Consider the following 17548-nt stretch of genomic DNA (forward strand, 5'->3'; position numbering starts at 1 on the left):
AACTATAAAAGCTAGAAAGTTGACATTCAGCATGCAGACTCCAGAGGCTTAAACGCAGCGAATCTTTGTTGACCCATATTGCCACGCCTACAAACCACGCTCAGCTGTTACGCACACACTTTTAAAAAATGATTTCCTATTTTTTCATTTTTTTTGTTAGACTAAATATCCATCGATTTAGCGAAACATTTTTGCCACGCCCACACGTTTGAAAATTTTTTTGATATTTTTTCACATTATTGGTAGTCTTGTAAATTTCTCCCGCTGAGTAGGGTATCAGATAGTCGGGGAACTCGACTATAGCGTTCTCTCTTGTTTAAATTTAAAAATTTTGATAATGTGAACAGTTGACCAAGTTCCATGCTTGAACGATCATTTCCGTTTGGTGCTACAAAACGATTTTTATCTCAACAAGCAAATCTCTGCCGCAAAATTAGACACTTTACCCATTAAAATGTCATTCACCAAAGAGTGGAAATAGACCGAATTCGAACAGACTTTCCACTCATCCAGTGAACATGCAAATGACCGTTTTGCGAGGGGAACAAAGGCTTGAATCTTCGAAAATAATTTGATACTACATATGTATGTGTGCACATCGTGGATATGGATGGGCGGCAGGAGTGCAGGAGGAAGAGGTAGGTGAGCGGAAATTGGGAGTAGACCAGCACGATGACCCGATATTATAAAGTTACAATAGCGGCGGTAGGGCAACCCTTTGCTACCCCGAACGAAGTGCTAGCCGTGGACCGACCCTGGGCGCAGGGTCCGCCGGGCTTGTTAGCCGCGCAGCCCTCATGTGGGTATTCAAATTATTAGAGCTGGTGCCAGCCCGAGGATTTGACCAAACAAATCCCTTCTAATTTCACCCAGGGAGCCGCGCATGTGCAGCAGATTAAATGTTGGACGCTGCGCAGCTTTCGATGCACAAACTCGGGGAAACTGGTTTTGGATTTCGTATGCCCTTGCCCATTTCCTATGCCGAGATGCTGGGCTGTCCATCCATCATCAACGGACCTGGACGCTGAGGGGAAAAACAACAAGTCATTTGAAGTTTTAATAGACGCTGCATCCTTTTGTTGGGAAAAGTAGATAAAACTGGTTCCAAACCAGACCAACCCTTTCCCCGAGCGGAAATTTTATTTTAATTTTATATCCTTCGATTCGGGAAAGTTTTTTTCTGGGAATGTCTTTGATGCCTGGCTGATTTGGGAGAAATTGTACAATTTATTTGGATAAAATTTATCTCTTGCCGCTTAATGGGCCCTTTAGGTTTGGATTATCTTGAGAGATTTTGGGAAAACTAAATGAGATTTTGAAAATCATAACTGTGCAGCCGATGCAGGGGACACATTATAAAAGGATCTTTTGAATAGTAAAATATTAGTAGTAAATAGTAGTTCTCGGAAAGGGATCAAATCTGAAAAAAATCACGAGCCGGCGCTTTCCGTTCAACCCTTGGCCGCACTTCAACTGACCATTGGTGCTCGCTCACCTAGCCGAAACTATCATCGCATTGTTCGTACTTCTCCCTTTGCATTCCTTTCTCTGAAAAGGGTCATCAGCGGCACGCGCGAATGGTCAGGAATCTGTATCCTGTGTGGTTGCAGCCGACACTTAAGCGGATGCGGCAAACAAAAAAGGAGGATTTCAATTTGCAAAAATATTTATTATGCTTTTATTACACGGGCTTTGTTATGTAAATTGCGGAAAAGCATCTACCACCAACCGAAATGGCAATAGCAGTGCAGAAATCGGAACCAAATCAATTGTGATAAACAATTTTTTGCACCGAAAGGTTGCCCAAATCGGTTGGGAGATATATGCAAATTTAGGGAATTTCATATTAAAGAATTAAAAAAAAATCAAGAGAGAACGCTATAGTCGAGTTTCCCGACTATCTGATACCCGTTACTCAGCTAGTGGAAGTGCGAAGGAGAGTCTTCAGCACATACAGTTTTTGGCGGTTTTGTGAGCGTTAGAGTGGGAGTGGCAACATGAGCAAAAAAAAAAAAAAAAAAAAAAAAAAAAAAAAAAAAATTAAAAAGTGTGGCGTGCATTTGGGCGGTGGGCGTTAGAGTGGGAGTGGCAACATGAATCGGCAAACTTGCGCTGCTTCTATGTCTCTGGAGTCTGTATGCTTAATCTGAACTTTCTAACTTTTGTAGTTACTGAGATCTCGACGTTCATACGGACGGACAGACGGACGGACAGACGGACGGACAGACGGACGGACATGGCCAGATCGAATCGGCTATTGATCCTGATCAAGAATATATATACTTTATATGGTCGGAAACGCTTCCTTCTGCCTGTTACATACTTTTCAACGAATCTAGTATACCCTTTTACTCTACGAGTAACGGGTATAATAAACAAGAGAGAACGCTATTGTCGAGTTCCCCGATTATCTGATACCCGTTACTCAGCTAATGGAAGTGCGAAGGAGAGTCTTTAACACTGACAGTTTTTGGAGGCTTGTAGGCGTTAAAGTGGGCGTGGCAAAAAATTGTTTGGCAAATCGATAGAAATTTACAAGTCTAATATAAAAATGAAAAAATATCAAAACACTTGTCAAAAGTGTGGGCGTGGCAGTTTTGGGCGGTTTGTGGGCGTTAGAGTGGGAGTGGCCAAATGTTTTTTAGCAAATCGATAAAAATTTACAAGACTAATACAAAAATGATAAAATATCAAAACATTTTTCAAAAGTGTAGGCGTGGCAGTTTTGGGCGGTTTGTGGGCGTTAGAGTGGGCGTGGCAACAAGTTTTTTGGCAAATCGATAGAAATTTACAAGACTAATACAAAAATGAAAAAATATCAAAACCTTTGTCAAAAGTGTGGGCGTGGCAGTTTTGGGCGGTTTGTGGGCGTTAGAGTGGGCGTGGCAAAAAGTTTTTTGACAAATCAATAGAAATGTACAAGACTAATACAAAAATGAAAAAATATCAAAACATTTTTTTAAAGTGTGGGCATGGCAGTTTTTGGCGGTTTGTGGGCGTTAGAGTGGGCGTGGCAACATGAATCGACAAACTTGCGCTGCGTCTATGTCCCTGGAGTCTGTATGCTTAATCTCAACTTTCTAGCTTTTGTAGTTCCTGAGATCTCGACGTTCATACGGACAGACGGACATGGCCAGATCGACTCGGCTACTGATCCTGATCAAGAATATATATACTTTATATGGTCGGAAACGCTTCCTTCTGCCTGTTACATACTTTTCAACGAATCTAGTATACCCTTTTACTCTACGAGTAACGGGTATAAAAATATCAAAACATGCAGTTTTGGGCGTTACAGTAGGCTGTGCAACATGGGTCAACAAATTGCGCTGCGTCTATGTCTCTAGAATCTGTCTGCTTAATCCCAACCCTCTAGCTTTTATAGTTAGATCTCGACATTAGTACGGACATACGGACGGACAGGGCCAGATCGACTCGGCTATTGATCCTGATCAAGAATATATATACTTTATATGGTCGGAAACGCTTCCTTCTGCCTGTTACATACTTTTCAACGAATCTAGTATACCCTTTTACTCTACGAGTAACAAGTATAAACATCAGCTAGAAAAGTAAAAAGTTTATTGAGAAGCTGCAAGATTTTTCAATTAATCATCTAATTAATTAAATGTATACTTATAGTTAAGTGTTATTTTCGATATGTATAGCATATTTACAGGCATTGCTTTTATTTACATGAGTAAGCTGTCATGTAGCAAATGTATCTTACATCCTTGTTAAATAAAATAGTACTTTCTTGGGCATGGATGTGCCGCCAAAGCTTTGAGTTACAATATTTTGATAACGACCATTTTGCATTAAATAAACAATAAAATACGGATAAATAATGAAACAAAAAAATGTACGCCAAGTGTTATATCCAGTGTTATTTATTTCGGTATATTTATCTGTATGGTATTTTAAAACGGTCACTCTAAGTTACAAATTTCCGCGTAATGCGTTTAGGAATTTAGATGTTTATGTTTTTAAACATATAAAAAGACATGCTTTCATGTATGTAGTATTTAATGAGAAATCAATGGTTCTCTGTGTAATTTTAATATGTCCATTAATTTCTATACTTTAGATTTCACAATGGATTTAGAGAACAACAACAATACGTCATTAACCGGCAAAGAACCCGAAAAATGTGCGGAAAAACGAAAATTTGCAATAACTGATAAAAAGCAAGGGAAAACAAAAAGACTGAAAAAGGAGGAATCACATGTGGAGGCCACAACCCGTCCGCCTGCGCAGAGCCCCAAAACGCGCCTCGAACTGAACGAAAAGCCCAAGCACAACAAGGATCTTAACTTCACGTACGGCAACTATAAGCACTACTACGGCAAGCGCATCCTGGACAAGGATTTTCACGACATACGCCTGGACGTGCTTGGCACGCAGCCGGATTTGTTTCGGGACAAGCAGATACTAGACATCGGCTGCAACTCTGGGTACCTGTCTATCCAGATTGCCAGGAAATTCATGGTCAAGAGCCTCGTCGGCGTGGACATAGATCGTGGCTTGGTAAAGGATGCACAAAGCGCCGTCAGTCACCTGAAGCGTAAGGCAACCCCAGCGCAGGGGACACCCCTCATACAATTTGTGCACGGGAACTACGTCCTAGACGACGACATCCTGCTCGAGATTGAGCGGTCGCAGTTCGACGTAATACTCTGTCTGTCTGTCACTAAATGGATCCACCTAAATTTCTGCGATTCCGGCCTGAAGCAGGCCTTCAGACGCATGTACCTGCAGCTGCGCCAAGGCGGCAAGCTGATCCTAGAACCCCAGTCCTTTGACGGCTACAAGAGGCGCAAGAAGCTATCGGTGAGCATAATTACACAGACAATCAAATGAAAAAATTTTATATATAAATTCATTTCTTTAGAAAGAAATCAGGGACAACTACAATGCAATTAAATTCCGACCTGAACAATTCACCGAATATCTGCTCAGCCCGGAAGTGGGCTTTGCCAAAATGGAACTTATGGGCACACCGGAGCACTGCGAAGTAGGATTCAAAAGACCAATCCAGATTTTTACAAAGTCATAGGAAAACAGGACATGAAAATGATTAAAAAAGGCTTGCAATCCCCATATTTTAATTTCATCAAAGAAGAAAAGCTTCAATTGTTATCAGTACTACTTCATTCGCTTTACTTTACTTGAAGAGCTTGGTATCTTTTCCAGAACGTTGGGAATCTTTTTCAGTAAATCGTCGTGTGTTAGTTGAAAATCGCTATCTGCCCACAGAAGTTTCAGTTCATCCATCACCAAACCAAGCCTTATTCCGTTAAGACCATGGTGAGCCAAAGCATTTCCCCTGATCGGGAAGTCCGGTTTGACCCATGACTTGAGCTGGTTGTAAAGTTCCAGCTTGCCGGAGTATTTTAGTAGTTGTTCTACGAAATCTCTTTGGATGTACTTTTGTAAGCACAACTTCTGGTAGTGCCGCAGTGTCGTATACTGTGAGTCAACCTAGAAGTGGAAACTGGTGTTTAATGACGTTATGTGAACTTTAGTGGTTCGGGGTTCTTACCTTCTCCCGCTCCTGTGTAATAAACCTAGCCAGGTCTCGTTCGTAAGCGGATAGCTTTAGGCGTTTGTGCATTTCAATAGCGTTTTCCACGGAGTGCAGCATCCCCGTCAAGTACAAAATTGGGTGATGTGGCTTTTCAAATTGATCTAGGGCTTTGCAAAGACGATCGAACTCTTTCAGGTAGGGCTCTTTAGGCAGCCCAATGTACTCCAAAAGCTTACAACGGTGCATCTGCAGAAACAATGCAGTTCCGAAATTGCCCACCACTATCTTTTGAAGCTCAGACCAGATCCGCTCGCCACTTATTCTCGTAAGTCCTTTCGCATTTTCCTTTATTGCTTCCAGGGTGGCCTTATCGTGGTTACTTTCCTCACTGGCGATGCGTCCGTAGAATCGGAAATACCGCAGGATGCGCAGAAAATCCTCCTTGATGCGAATATCTGCTTCGCCCACAAAGACCACGCGCCGCTCCTGCAGATCATCGTAGGCATAAAAGTAATCGTAAACAGTGCCATCAAAGCCCAAGAACATAGAGTTGATGGTCAAATCGCGACGGTTTGCATCCAGTTGCCAGTCGGTCGTGTACATCACCTCCGCATGGCGTCCATCGGTACGGATGTCGACGCGTAGTGTGGTCACCTCGAAATTTTCCTTGTCATTGATTCGAGGAGTGATGGTACCGTGCTTTTCGCCGTTCGCGTTGATCATTCGCACCTCCTCCTTCCCAAACATCTGCTTCATCTGCTCAGGAGTGGCGGTGGTGGCCAAGTCGATGTCCTTCGGCGGAATGCCCATCAGGATGTCGCGCACAGCTCCGCCGGCGATCCGCAGCTCGTAGTCGTACTTCTTGAAGAGCGCCACAAGCTCATTTAGCTCGGGGGTAAATATGCTCTGGAACTCAGGAGTTGCGATCTTCCGGAATGCCGGGTTTGTGCGCATTCTGGGTGGTTTCCCTAGCTGGGCGATTAATTCTGGAGAGGCGTCCCGTGAACAAGTCATACTACTGGTCATCGTCTTTATCCAGCGATTCTGGTGGTGGGCGTTGAATGAAAGGAAGGCACGTGTGGTCAACTTTAAGAGGAGGCTTGGGCCATTCATGGAGAGATTTTAACACACTCGGGAATTTTCCCAAATAACTAGCCTTCTTTGTCTAACATTTAAGCAATGCCGAAAAAATTTTTGATTTAATGTTTAGACTTGAAAGCTGTCACCATATGTTATGTATACGCTGTAGTGCTGAAGTGCGAGGGCTTGCTCGTTCGTAGTGACAGAGAAGTAGGTTATACCAATAAAATTATAGGTTATTGGAGGATTCAGAAGGGTATAACTATATTTAATATTCAATTAAAAAAATAAAAAATGTAATTATAAAAAAATTAAACATCCGTAGTGGATACGGTCGTAACACTCCTAGTAGCTTAATAAATAAACCGATATATAGGGAACTCTAAGGTCGAGATCCCAGATGTCAGTGATATTCTTTACTTAACGGTATAATGTGTAGTGTAGAATTCGGGCACACTTACGGAAACCTGTTACTTCTTTACCGTCTTGCTCGAAGTATTTGAAATCAATGACAGCGCGGTTGCCGTTCGGCCAAGTCAGAAACTTATTGCTGCAGGGACACGTAATTCGAAGTATGAGTTCCCAACCCAGGGTGTACGTAACTAGACCGGATGTGGATGACAGCGGTCTGAAGTTGCTTCGCAAGAGGTTCGTGTTTGTTATAGCAAGCGGTTATTTAGTTATTAACATACGCACTAAAATCGGTATGCACGACTTTGCTCAGCTGCCAAGTGAACATTTGGCATGAGACCTATCCGGTGCCCCGCTCTGAGCTGATTCGCGAGGTGGCTGGAAAAGATGCTATTTACTGCGCTCTAACGGACACAGTTAACAAGGAAGTCCTGGATGCTGCCGGTCCGCAGTTAAAGTGCGTGGCCACTATTTCGGTGGGTTACGATCACATCGACGTGGAGGAGTGCAGAAAACGTGGCATTCGGGTAGGCTTCACACCGGACGTCCTAACGGATGCCACGGCAGAACTAACGCTTGCTTTGCTTTTGGCTACCAACCGCCGACTATTTGAGGCCAACAAGCAGGTTTACAACGGCGGCTGGAAGTCGTGGGCCCCTATGTGGATGTGCGGCCACGGACTGAAGGGCTCCCGGGTCGGCCTGCTCGGCTTCGGCCGCATCGGCCAAGAGATAGCGGCACGCATTGTGCCATTTAAGCCGACGGAGATAACATACACAACCCGATCGCCACGCCCTGAGGAGGCAGCTGCTGTGAATGCCCGGCACGTGGACTTTGACGAGATGCTTCAAAAGTCAGACTTCATTGTTGTCTGTTGCGCCCTAACCCCGGAGACTAAAGAAATCTTCAATGCCGCGGCATTTCAAAAGATGAAGTCCAACTGCATTCTTATCAACACGGCACGAGGTGGAGTTGTAGACCAGAAGGCCCTGTACGAGGCACTAAAATCCAACCGAATTCTGGCTGCTGGTCTGGATGTTACGACGCCGGAGCCATTGCCCCTCGACGACCCTCTTCTGAAGTTGGATAATGTCGTTATTCTCCCCCATATTGGCAGTGCTGACATCGAAACGCGAAAGGAAATGTCCCGGATTACAGCCAGAAATATTCTTTCTGCCTTAGCTGGCGAAAAAATGGAAGCTGAGGTAAAACTATAAGCCAAGTAATCTCAACGATAAAAAAAATTTTCCCTTTAAAAACATCTGTTTGTAATTATGGAAAATATTATAATTAAACATTTAGTCATTTAAAAGTAATTAAAGTTGATGAAATAATTGAAGAACTTCAACGAAGTACTTATAATGCGCCGATGACAGTGCCTTGCAATGAATATTTTGAGAAGCTCCATAAGACACAACTAAATTCCTACGGCTTTCCCCTCAAGAACGTGATCACCCAGTTATCTGCAGTCATTTCTGTGGGGTGTACTCAAAATCTTTTCGATATAAACAAACAGAATTATATTGCTTTATAATGGCTGTCCGTGCAGCAAGGACCAGATGAATGTTAACGGCTCCATGCCCTTGGCTTTTGCGTATTGTGGCCCAGAGCAGTGATCGACGAATTATAAGCTTTATCTTATTAAGTAACTTGAAAATGTCTATGAGCAAACAAAACAATTAAACTGCAGCTAGTCCTCTCCAGGCGGCAAGGGCTGGTTAAGATCGCTGCCGATAGGCGGGGGAACAGGCAGTGGCACTGGAGACATCAGTACGGGCACTGTTGAAATTACACCAATTTCTGATTGATCCGGTGCTTCTTTTTTAATATGTTCGGCACTTATGTAACCGCCGCTTTCGTCCTGAAAAAAGATACCATTATTTAGTAACTAAACATTTTCGATGTTGATATAGGGATGCGTTAACTACTTACATTTAAGGTAAAGTTAACAAACGACCAATATTTAAACTAACTTAAAAAATGCATAGTTACCGTAACGAACACATCCACTGACTTCCCGGAGATGATGTCCAGGACCTGCTGGGTAATGCCACTACCATTCATCGGTTCGTCCTGCATGCTCTCCGCGTATTCCGACAATGCTGGTCTTAAATCGGGGCACTGCTGCAGTGCGTCCACCAACTGGGGAGGAGGAAGGTGCAGCAGGATTGGCATTGACTGTGGTTTCAGACGCTGCACGGTCTTTAGAAAGCCCTCCCATATAACCTTCTGTCGCCAGACCTGCTTCATGATCAGACGCTGCAGCAAGTTCATTACAAAGTTGGCCAGACGCGGGTACAGAGTTAGACTCTGAATTGTTGTCCGCATCATCAGAGTGGGCAGCGGAATAACCTCTACAAGCTGTTGTAGCACAGCCATAAGTACTTCCTGAGTGTACAAATCTCTTTCAGCCAAACAAAGGGATGTGGCCTTGACGATGGCTTTTAGGTCGCAGACACTTGGGTCGATGGTGTGCAATGCTACGAGAATATCAGTGGGGGACAAGGCCATCGTCTGATGCGCGAATTCGGCACCGATACCAAGCAAACGATTGAAGACCTCCTTAACCACAGCGGGATTAAGTTTAATCAGCTTCGGCAAAACGGCTATTAACTCGGAGCGAGTCAACCCACTTAGTACGGGTATCATCACGCGCACATCCTTGACTTTGTTTTGGTAAAGATCCCGAACCCGCCGTACCAATTCTTCCTTCGGGGATGGCACTCGCTCCGTCAGTATATAAATTATACGAATCACTAAGGTCTCCATACCCTTAGGACAATCCTCGATCAGTTGAAGCAACGGCGCGCTCTCCACACCCATCTTCTTAATGGGATTATCTAGACTGCGCAAGATCGTGCGTTTCAGTTCGGCAGAGCTTACTACAAACACTTGACAAATCTGCTCCAAGTAAACTATCGGAGAAAAGAAATATTAATATAAACTTTCATAGTTTTTTTTTTCTTTTAACAACTTACCTTCCGGTTTATAGGGCAGCAGGGTAAAGGCCAAACCAAAGCACACCTTGCCAGTGTCTTCCCGCCAGGCGGGCTCCTCCGTTGGTCGACCAAAATCTTGCGAGAAAACAGCTGCCGGTGGAGACTCCTTTATTAAAAATTTAAGCCACTCCAGAGCGAATTCGTCTATCCGAGACGGAAGTATTTTGTGCACATGGTACAAACTGACAAGGTGGGTCTGTGCCCGATCCCGCAGATCCACTCGCTCGTGTACAGAAAAATTAAGCAGAGCTCTGACGAAGCGGTTCTTTCGCGGCGGCCTGAGGACTGCAAGGTCCTTGATCAGCTCCAAGCCGTGCTGGGAAAACTCGTCGTCCAGACTTAGTTGAACTAGAAGTCCGATTGAAACTTCTGGAAGAATTGGTGCCTCTAGATAAACACGGCGAATCAGAATAATCTTATCCTTGTGATCGCAACGCTCTCCAATGCCAAAGATGAGCTTATTCAGCAACTCGTTGTAAGCGTGGTCGGGTCTATTCTCTGTCTTAACGTAAGTGTGCCTTGTAAATCCTTGCAGCAGAGAGTACTCCTCAAAGAGCCAGGAAAATGCCAAATCAATACGCTGTTTTACATCCTCCAGGATGAACTCCATTATGCCGTAACGCACGTTATCGGGAAAGGTGGCCGCAATCACGGTGACCAACTTGCGACGCCTGGCTGACACGCCTCCCTTTATACACTGCCGCTCCGAGTTGAGGATGCGACGCACTGCCTCTGTAAGGAACTTCTCTTTTAGGTTGCGTGGCAAAGGCTTGGTGATCTCCTGGAGCTTCAGCGTTTTGGCGCGTTCCTTCATTTTTTCAATCACAGTCTGCTCACCCCTAGCGCGCTCCATGGTCTCGCGCAGCTTCTTGGTTGCTTCCTCCTTACGTTGGAGCTCTTCCTCACTTAGTTTTTGAACAGTATCCTCGTCCACTACCATTGAAGTGAGTGTTGATTCACTAGATTGCACTTTCCTAACTCTCATCGGTGGGTCTCGACTGAATGTTGCGGCACCTGGTCCCAGACGCTTTTCAGATAATTGTTCGCCAAACATTCTGGAGATGTTAGTTACCTGCTGCTGAATAGACATTTCGCGAATGGGTGAATATTCCTGAAGAAACGTTTGTGGCACCTCAGTGGGTAGACTTGGCAAGAACTCTACTACAAGCCCCACAACAGTTTCCGGATTACGGAAATGCTCTGCCAGAAACTTTTCATTAACACGAGTGGACTTTTGTTTCTGTCGTTCCAATTCTTCAGTGTCTAGTTCCATTTCACGCTGCTGCTGATCCTGCTGCTCGCTGGCTAAGCGCGATCGCTTTGAAAGACTTTGCGCGGCATTTTCAAGGATGCGTTTTTGTCTGCGAGCCATCTCCTGTTTGTCCATCTTGGGAATAAGCTTCTGGATTTCATTTGTGGAGGAGCCCAGGTCAACTAACATACCTCGGATGGTGCCTGAAAACTCAAAAGCAGCGCGGTTTTTCAGCAATGTCTGTAGTTGCATCTTAAGACTCTTCCGCACGGAGCTTACTTGCGAGTCAGTGAGGGTGGGCGGCAGGTTGGCATTCAGCTGCTTAAAGGCATCCACCACGGAGCCCATAAAGATAGGCCGCATTTTAGCAACCGTACATAGACTGCTTGTGCAAGCAATCAAGTTTACTGAGGAAATATGCGTTGTTCCGTGGAACTGAAGCAGAATATCGAATATATTGTTTCCCTCCTCCTGCAACTTTTGACGGCGAAATAGTTTGCAGTGATCGGGGACATCGCCCAGCGAGAAGTCTCCATCTCGTTTCAGACTGTCCTCGTCAGCAAAGCTCTGCAGGACAACGACGCCCTCCAGAAACTTTATGGCATTTGTACGTATGCCGTCGTTTTCATTGTCGATCATGTCCAGTATTTGCGCCTTGATCAAGCTGAGGATGTTCCATGCCTGCTCCGCACTGTCACCGGGCTCCATAAGGTTGCACAAGTACTGCAATCCATTCTTGTAGATGCTACCGCAGGCCTGGATTACTCTTTTGATTACCTGAGCCGAGTTATCCCTAAGCAGCATAGACACGATGTTAATCACATGAGGCAGTAGCTCCACTTTCACTTTGCTGGGATGAAAAAGAAACGTTTCAGGAAGAAGTTACTTCCTTGGACGGACATCCTTACCAAACTTGCTCTACGAAAGCGACTACCTGCTTGCGAACCTCCATGTTTGGGTCGTGGGCCAAAGATAGCACGGACTCCAGAAATTCTTCGGCCAGCTCAGCGCAGGATCCAAGCACAGTCTCCTGCACCTTAACCAGCAGTTCACATTTTGTCGAAGGCGATGCGCTGGCAAGTTTATTGCACCAATCGACCACCTGAATGGGAAAATAAATAGTTCAATACGGCATTACGGCCCGACTTTTCTGGTTTGTGTTCTACCTTTGCCCTCGCCGTGGCAGTCTTTTCGTCCGTGAACAGATTGGCCGTCTCCGAGACAAACTGGCTGCGCCCAATAATACTGTCCATGATCGGAGAATTGAAGTAGAATTGGCCCACTGATACTTCGGATATTTTTAAGAGCGGCCGGCAGGGTGGCAAGGTGTTATCGGTATCATTGAGAGACTATCGAAAACGACACTGTGATGTCAATCCAGCATATTTTCGGACAATCTGTCCAGTTTTGGCCAATTCTTGATGTGCTTAAAAAAAGGAATATTTTATTAAGAAGTTAAAATATAATAAAATGAACCCGAACAAACTTAAATTTTGTTTGCTCTTTCTGGAATAACAACATAATTAGTCATATAAACTAAGCAATTTTTTTCATATCGTAGCTTCACGAGTTATTATCGATAAGCATGCTGCAGTTGTGCTGACCCAGCGATGTGCGGGGGTGACTATCGATAAGCTAGAAGCATCGATTTGCTCACATTTCTTGGGTGTTTTAGCGTGAAAAAAACGCCTAAATAAACGAAACGGCCAGAAAGTGCATCTAACGGATCGCCGTTCGCGCCGCAGTCGAGGATTGGAACCGCACACTCCGTCAAAGGCGACGAAAAACGTCGCAGCAACCGCCAGCCGTCGCAGCGGAGTGTTTACTAGGCGAGGGGTGCAGTGGAGGAGCTGTGTAGGCGCGTGCGTGTGTATGTGTGCGCCAGTTTGTGGGGCAGAGGCAGCGGCAGAGGAGCAGCGGCGGATGTAGCTCGTTGCCCAGACCCCGTACTGGATACCACGAACTGCTAGCGCAAACGTACGCAGGCCAACTTGGAGACACAAAGAAAATAAACACTGGAAACCGAAGACGAGGCCTTCTGGAACTGGAACAGCACTGCTCAACAGTCGCAGCCGCGTCGGTGACCGCACCCTAATGTCAAATAGCCAAGCGAATGCCAGCATCAGCGGTAGTACGGTAGCGGATGAACCGATCCAGCACCACTCCTCCTTGGCGGCCGTCCCCGTGAGTGCATCCTGCCCAGCAGCGACGCCGCCTTCGCAGTCGACGCAGCAGCCCCCGCACATAGTTGGTGCCTCAACAGCTGATGCGGGCAGCAGCGTTGCAGTCGGCGTCGTCGCTGGCAGCGAGGGCGTCAATCTGGACTCGTCGCCACGCGAGTCCGGGGACGATTCGGAGGATGAGAGCGAGATTTTAGAGGAGTCGCCATGCGGACGCTGGCTGAAGCGACGCGAGGAGGTGGATCAGCGCGACGTGCCTGGGATTGACTGCGTCCATCTGGCCATGGACACCGAGGAGGGCGTAGAGGTCGTGTGGAACGAGGTGCAATATGCCAGCCTGCAGGAGCTGAAGTCGCAGGAGGAGAAGATGCGTCAGGTGTTCGACAATCTGCTGCAGCTGGACCACCAAAACATTGTCAAGTTCCACCGCTACTGGACGGACACGCAGCAGGCCGAGCGGCCCAGGGTGGTCTTTATCACCGAGTACATGTCGAGCGGATCGCTGAAACAGTTCCTCAAGCGCACCAAGCGCAACGCCAAGCGGCTACCGCTGGAGTCGTGGCGCCGGTGGTGCACTCAGATCTTGTCCGCACTCAGCTATTTGCATTCCTGCTCGCCGCCGATCATCCACGGCAATTTAACCTGTGATAGCATATTCATCCAGCACAACGGCCTGGTCAAGATCGGCTCGGTGGTCCCGGACGCGGTTCACTACAGCGTCCGGCGCGGTCGAGAGCGGGAGCGTGAACGCGAGCGAGGCGCCCACTACTTCCAGGCGCCGGAGTACGGAGCCGCCGACCAGTTGACCGCCGCCCTCGACATCTACGCCTTCGGGATGTGTGCCTTGGAGATGGCCGCCCTGGAGATCCAACCCAGCAATAGCGAGTCAACTGCCATCAATGAGGAGACCATCCAGCGCACAATCTTTAGCCTGGAAAATGATCTGCAGCGCGACTTGATACGAAAGTGTCTCAATCCGCAGCCGCAGGACCGACCCAGCGCCAATGATCTGCTCTTTCACCCACTGCTTTTCGAGGTGAGTAAGCAAGTCAATTATCTTATCATGACAATAACCTTGTCAACTAGACCTTGTATTTTAATTCTCGGATTCATCTTGCGGGTGTGAAATTCAATTTATTCTTTTATCCAATTACATTATGTAATTAACTTTTTCTTATGGAAATAATGCCTTCCTAAAATGTTTAAAAAGGATTTTCTGAAAGGAATTATAGAAGCTAGAAAGTTAAGATTAAGATGGCAGATTCCTGAGATATAGACGCAACAAGTTTATTGCCCCGCCCACAAACCGCCCAAGACTGCCGCGCCTACAGTTTTGAAAAATGTTTCAATAATTTTTCATTATTTTATTAATCATAAATTTCAATTGATTTGCCAAAAATCTTTCTGTCACGCCAATAATTATACCCGTTACTCGTAGAGAAAAAGGGTATATTAGATTCGTTGAAAAGTATGTAACTGGCAGAAGGAAGCGTTTCCGACCATATAAAGTATATATATTCTTGATCAGGATCAATAGCCGAGTCGATCTGGCCATGTCCGTCTGTCCGTCCGTATGAACGTCGAGATCTCAGGAACTATAAAAGCTAGAAAGTTGAGATTCAGCATGCAGACTCCATAAACATAGAAGCAGCGCAAGTTTGTCGATTAATGATGCCACGCCCACTTTAACGCCCACAAACCGCACAAAACAGTCACGCCCACACTTTCAAAAAATGTTTTAATATTTTTGCATTAGTTTTGTAAATTTCTATCGATTTGCCAAAAAAATTTTTGCCACGCCCACTCTAACGCCCACAAAACCGCCAAAAACTGTCAGTGTGGAAATTTTTCCTTTGCACTTTCACCAGCTGTGTAACGGGTATCAGATAGTCGGGGAACTCGACTATAGCGTTCTGTCTAGTTTTTTATTTGTCTCGATTTATTATTTGTCATGCCAATATCTAACGGGTATACCACAAATATTTTGGCCACACGCCTTCTAACGCCCACAAAACGTCTAAACCTGTTACGCCCACATTTTTGAATGCTCAGTTATGGGTATCTAATAGGAACTCGAGTATAGCGTTCTCTCTTGTTGATTTTAAAATAAATATTTTTACATAGTTCAAATAGAGATTGCAAGTTATTCCTAATATTCAGGTAATAATACATTTTTTGCTGCTACAGGTGCACTCCCTCAAATTGCTGACTGCCCATTGCCTGGTCTTCTCGCCCGCCAACCGCACTATGTTCTCGGAAACCGCCTTTGACGGCCTCATGCAGCGATACTATCAGCCGGACGTGGTTATGGCCCAGCTGCGGCTGGCCGGCGGCCAGGAGCGGCAGTACCGACTCTCAGACGTTTCGGGCGCCGATAAGCTGGAGAAGTTTGTCGAGGACGTTAAGTATGGTGTGTATCCGCTGATTACGTACAGCGGCAAAAAGCCGCCCAACTTCCGTTCCCGGGCCGCCTCTCCGGAGCGGGCTGACTCCGTAAAATCGGCCACGCCGGAGCCTGTGGATACGGAGTCGCGGCGCATCGTTAACATGATGTGCAGCGTTAAAATCAAAGAGGATAGCAATGACATAACCATGACAATACTACTGCGCATGGACGACAAAATGAACCGCCAACTAACATGCCAGGTGAACGAGAACGATACGGCAGCGGATCTCACCAGCGAGCTGGTGCGCCTCGGCTTCGTCCACCTCGACGACCAGGACAAGATCCAGGTGCTGCTGGAGGAAACGCTTAAAGCAGGCGTTATGAGCGACGGTGCGGGGGCAGAGAGCTCCGGTGCGGGGGTGACGACCACGGCGACCATGGCGGCCTTGGAGCAGCTGGAGCGGAACTGGTCGATATCCTCTGAGGCAGACAAGCAGGGCACTGCCGTGATGTATGTACCGCAGGAGCAGCAGCAGCACGAAAACGTGGACGTCGACGTAGAACAGTCGGGCACTACAAGCAATTGAAAGTATCAGCTTAGTATTCAGGGATGGCCGGCGCGTATTGTTTTTATTATATTGGGAAATTACACATTACGATTTTATTACTACTATTATTTGTTATTTTTATATATATACCTATATATATATATATATGTATGTATGTATTTAAAATAATATTTATGTATGTATGTATCATAAACGATGTTGAACCAGGCTTCCAGGCTAAAGAATTTGATGACATAGGACACACGGCAGACTAAGTTGGGTCGAGTCTCGCAAGCACGATTCATATTAAAAATCGCAGGAATAATTAGCGAAATGTCGTAAAGAAACAATAATTTGGTGTTTTGATAACTTAGATCGTACCCAGAAAATACGAAAAATATTATAGGGTTAAAAAAGATTCCTTGTTTCATGCCTCCTAAAAATAATGTTAATATTCCTATAGTTTCTTTGGTAAATTTGCTAGGAATTGTTTCGACCTCACGTTTCGGACCCACGTCCTAATCAAAATTTTGGAACACTTTTTTGAAAACGCTGCTAGCAAGCTTAACAAAAATCAAAGCATTCGCTTAGCACAACTCTGAGACGAGCACGAATAAAATTCGCAGCTCCGGCTAGACAAGATTTGAGTACGAAAAACCAGGCACATCAGATTTCGAGAAACGAATATCGCTACCCCGATTTAAAAACCTTTCTAGGACATTATCAAATTTCATAAGTTAGCGATGTCGCGAGGAGAACAAACCCTAAAACCGCTGTGGAATGTATTTAAATGTATTACAAATATAAACAAATACGTAAGGCCACGAAATAAATAAATAAATTATTAAAGTAAAAACTCTAAAAACACAAGCAGTGAATGCAACAAAATAATACACAACAGACATAGCTACACTATTATTATACAAATAAAGATAGCAACCAGCTGACTAAGACTTTTTGTTTTTTCCGGACCTAGTCTCTCAATTATTAACAGACTCTAAGGTAATGGTAATTATACCCTTTATCAACGACTGAAAGGGTATACTAAATTTTTTGAAGATAGGCAGAAGGATGCGTTTCCGACCATATAGAGTATATATATTCTTGGTCAGGATTAATAGCCAAGTGGAACTCTGTCCGAACGCCTCTGTCCGAACGCCTCGAT

General features: G+C 45.3%; 5 protein-coding genes across 6 annotated transcripts; 3 read left to right on the forward strand and 2 right to left on the reverse strand.

Annotated features, from left to right (window-relative positions):
* Positions 1-3919: 3919 nt before the first annotated feature.
* On the forward strand, positions 3920-5145 carry LOC122619996 (probable RNA methyltransferase CG1239). The gene is made up of 3 exons (XM_043797248.1): positions 3920-4014; positions 4088-4830; positions 4892-5145. The coding sequence occupies exons 1-3, from the start codon at positions 4005-4007 to the stop codon at positions 5054-5056; spliced, it is 918 nt and encodes a 305-aa protein (XP_043653183.1). The 5' UTR covers positions 3920-4004; the 3' UTR covers positions 5057-5145.
* Positions 5084-6774, reverse strand: LOC122619994 (CCA tRNA nucleotidyltransferase 1, mitochondrial). Of its 2 annotated transcripts, none has more exons than XM_043797246.1 (2): positions 5543-6772; positions 5084-5481 (listed from the first exon to the last, which is right to left on the reverse strand). In XM_043797246.1, the coding sequence occupies exons 1-2, from the start codon at positions 6638-6640 to the stop codon at positions 5146-5148; spliced, it is 1434 nt and encodes a 477-aa protein (XP_043653181.1). In that variant the 5' UTR covers positions 6641-6772; the 3' UTR covers positions 5084-5145. The 2 variants fall into 2 exon arrangements, with proteins under 2 accessions (XP_043653181.1, XP_043653182.1); XM_043797247.1 differs by having other exon boundaries at positions 5356-5494; positions 5543-6774.
* A 307-nt stretch (positions 6775-7081) lies between these two features.
* On the forward strand, positions 7082-8268 carry LOC122619012 (glyoxylate reductase/hydroxypyruvate reductase). The gene is made up of 2 exons (XM_043795676.1): positions 7082-7255; positions 7332-8268. The coding sequence occupies exons 1-2, from the start codon at positions 7116-7118 to the stop codon at positions 8233-8235; spliced, it is 1044 nt and encodes a 347-aa protein (XP_043651611.1). The 5' UTR covers positions 7082-7115; the 3' UTR covers positions 8236-8268.
* An 82-nt stretch (positions 8269-8350) lies between these two features.
* On the reverse strand, positions 8351-12729 carry LOC122619009 (symplekin). Its single transcript, XM_043795674.1, has 5 exons — positions 12436-12729; positions 12178-12371; positions 9997-12119; positions 9011-9933; positions 8351-8879 (listed from the first exon to the last, which is right to left on the reverse strand). Exons 1-5 carry the CDS (start codon positions 12520-12522, stop codon positions 8709-8711), a joined length of 3498 nt encoding a protein of 1165 aa, XP_043651609.1. The 5' UTR covers positions 12523-12729; the 3' UTR covers positions 8351-8708.
* Positions 12730-12864: 135 nt separating this feature from the next.
* Positions 12865-17330, forward strand: LOC122619010 (nuclear receptor-binding protein homolog). The gene is made up of 2 exons (XM_043795675.1): positions 12865-14485; positions 15637-17330. Exons 1-2 carry the CDS (start codon positions 13364-13366, stop codon positions 16420-16422), a joined length of 1908 nt encoding a protein of 635 aa, XP_043651610.1. The 5' UTR covers positions 12865-13363; the 3' UTR covers positions 16423-17330.
* The last annotated feature ends 218 nt before the right edge of the window (positions 17331-17548 follow it).

This window comes from Drosophila teissieri, chromosome 3R, assembly GCF_016746235.2.
Source record: "Drosophila teissieri strain GT53w chromosome 3R, Prin_Dtei_1.1, whole genome shotgun sequence".
Taxonomy (NCBI): Eukaryota; Metazoa; Arthropoda; class Insecta; order Diptera; family Drosophilidae; genus Drosophila; species Drosophila teissieri.

Bases quoted from the DNA above. Each gene is read 5' to 3' on its own strand.
- LOC122619009 (XM_043795674.1), bottom strand. From the start codon at position 12,522: ATGGACAGTATTATTGGGCGCAGCCAGTTTGTCTCGGAGACGGCCAAT. The intron at 12,372-12,435 runs GTAGAACACAAA...TTTCCCATTCAG, and splicing joins CTGCCACGGCGAGGGCAAAG to GTGGTCGATTGGTGCAATAA. The intron at 8,880-9,010 runs GTAACTATGCAT...ATCTTTTTTCAG, and splicing joins CAGTGGATGTGTTCGTTACG to GACGAAAGCGGCGGTTACAT.
- LOC122619996 (XM_043797248.1), top strand. The intron at 4,831-4,891 runs GTGAGCATAATT...TCATTTCTTTAG, and splicing joins AGAGGCGCAAGAAGCTATCG to AAAGAAATCAGGGACAACTA.
- LOC122619012 (XM_043795676.1), top strand. From the start codon at position 7,116: ATGACAGCGCGGTTGCCGTTCGGCCAAGTCAGAAACTTATTGCTGCAG. The intron at 7,256-7,331 runs GTTCGTGTTTGT...GACTTTGCTCAG, and splicing joins CTGAAGTTGCTTCGCAAGAG to CTGCCAAGTGAACATTTGGC.
- LOC122619994 (XM_043797246.1), bottom strand. From the start codon at position 6,640: ATGAATGGCCCAAGCCTCCTCTTAAAGTTGACCACACGTGCCTTCCTT. The intron at 5,482-5,542 runs GTAAGAACCCCG...TTCCACTTCTAG, and splicing joins TTACACAGGAGCGGGAGAAG to GTTGACTCACAGTATACGAC.
- LOC122619010 (XM_043795675.1), top strand. From the start codon at position 13,364: ATGTCAAATAGCCAAGCGAATGCCAGCATCAGCGGTAGTACGGTAGCG. The intron at 14,486-15,636 runs GTGAGTAAGCAA...TTGCTGCTACAG, and splicing joins TTCACCCACTGCTTTTCGAG to GTGCACTCCCTCAAATTGCT.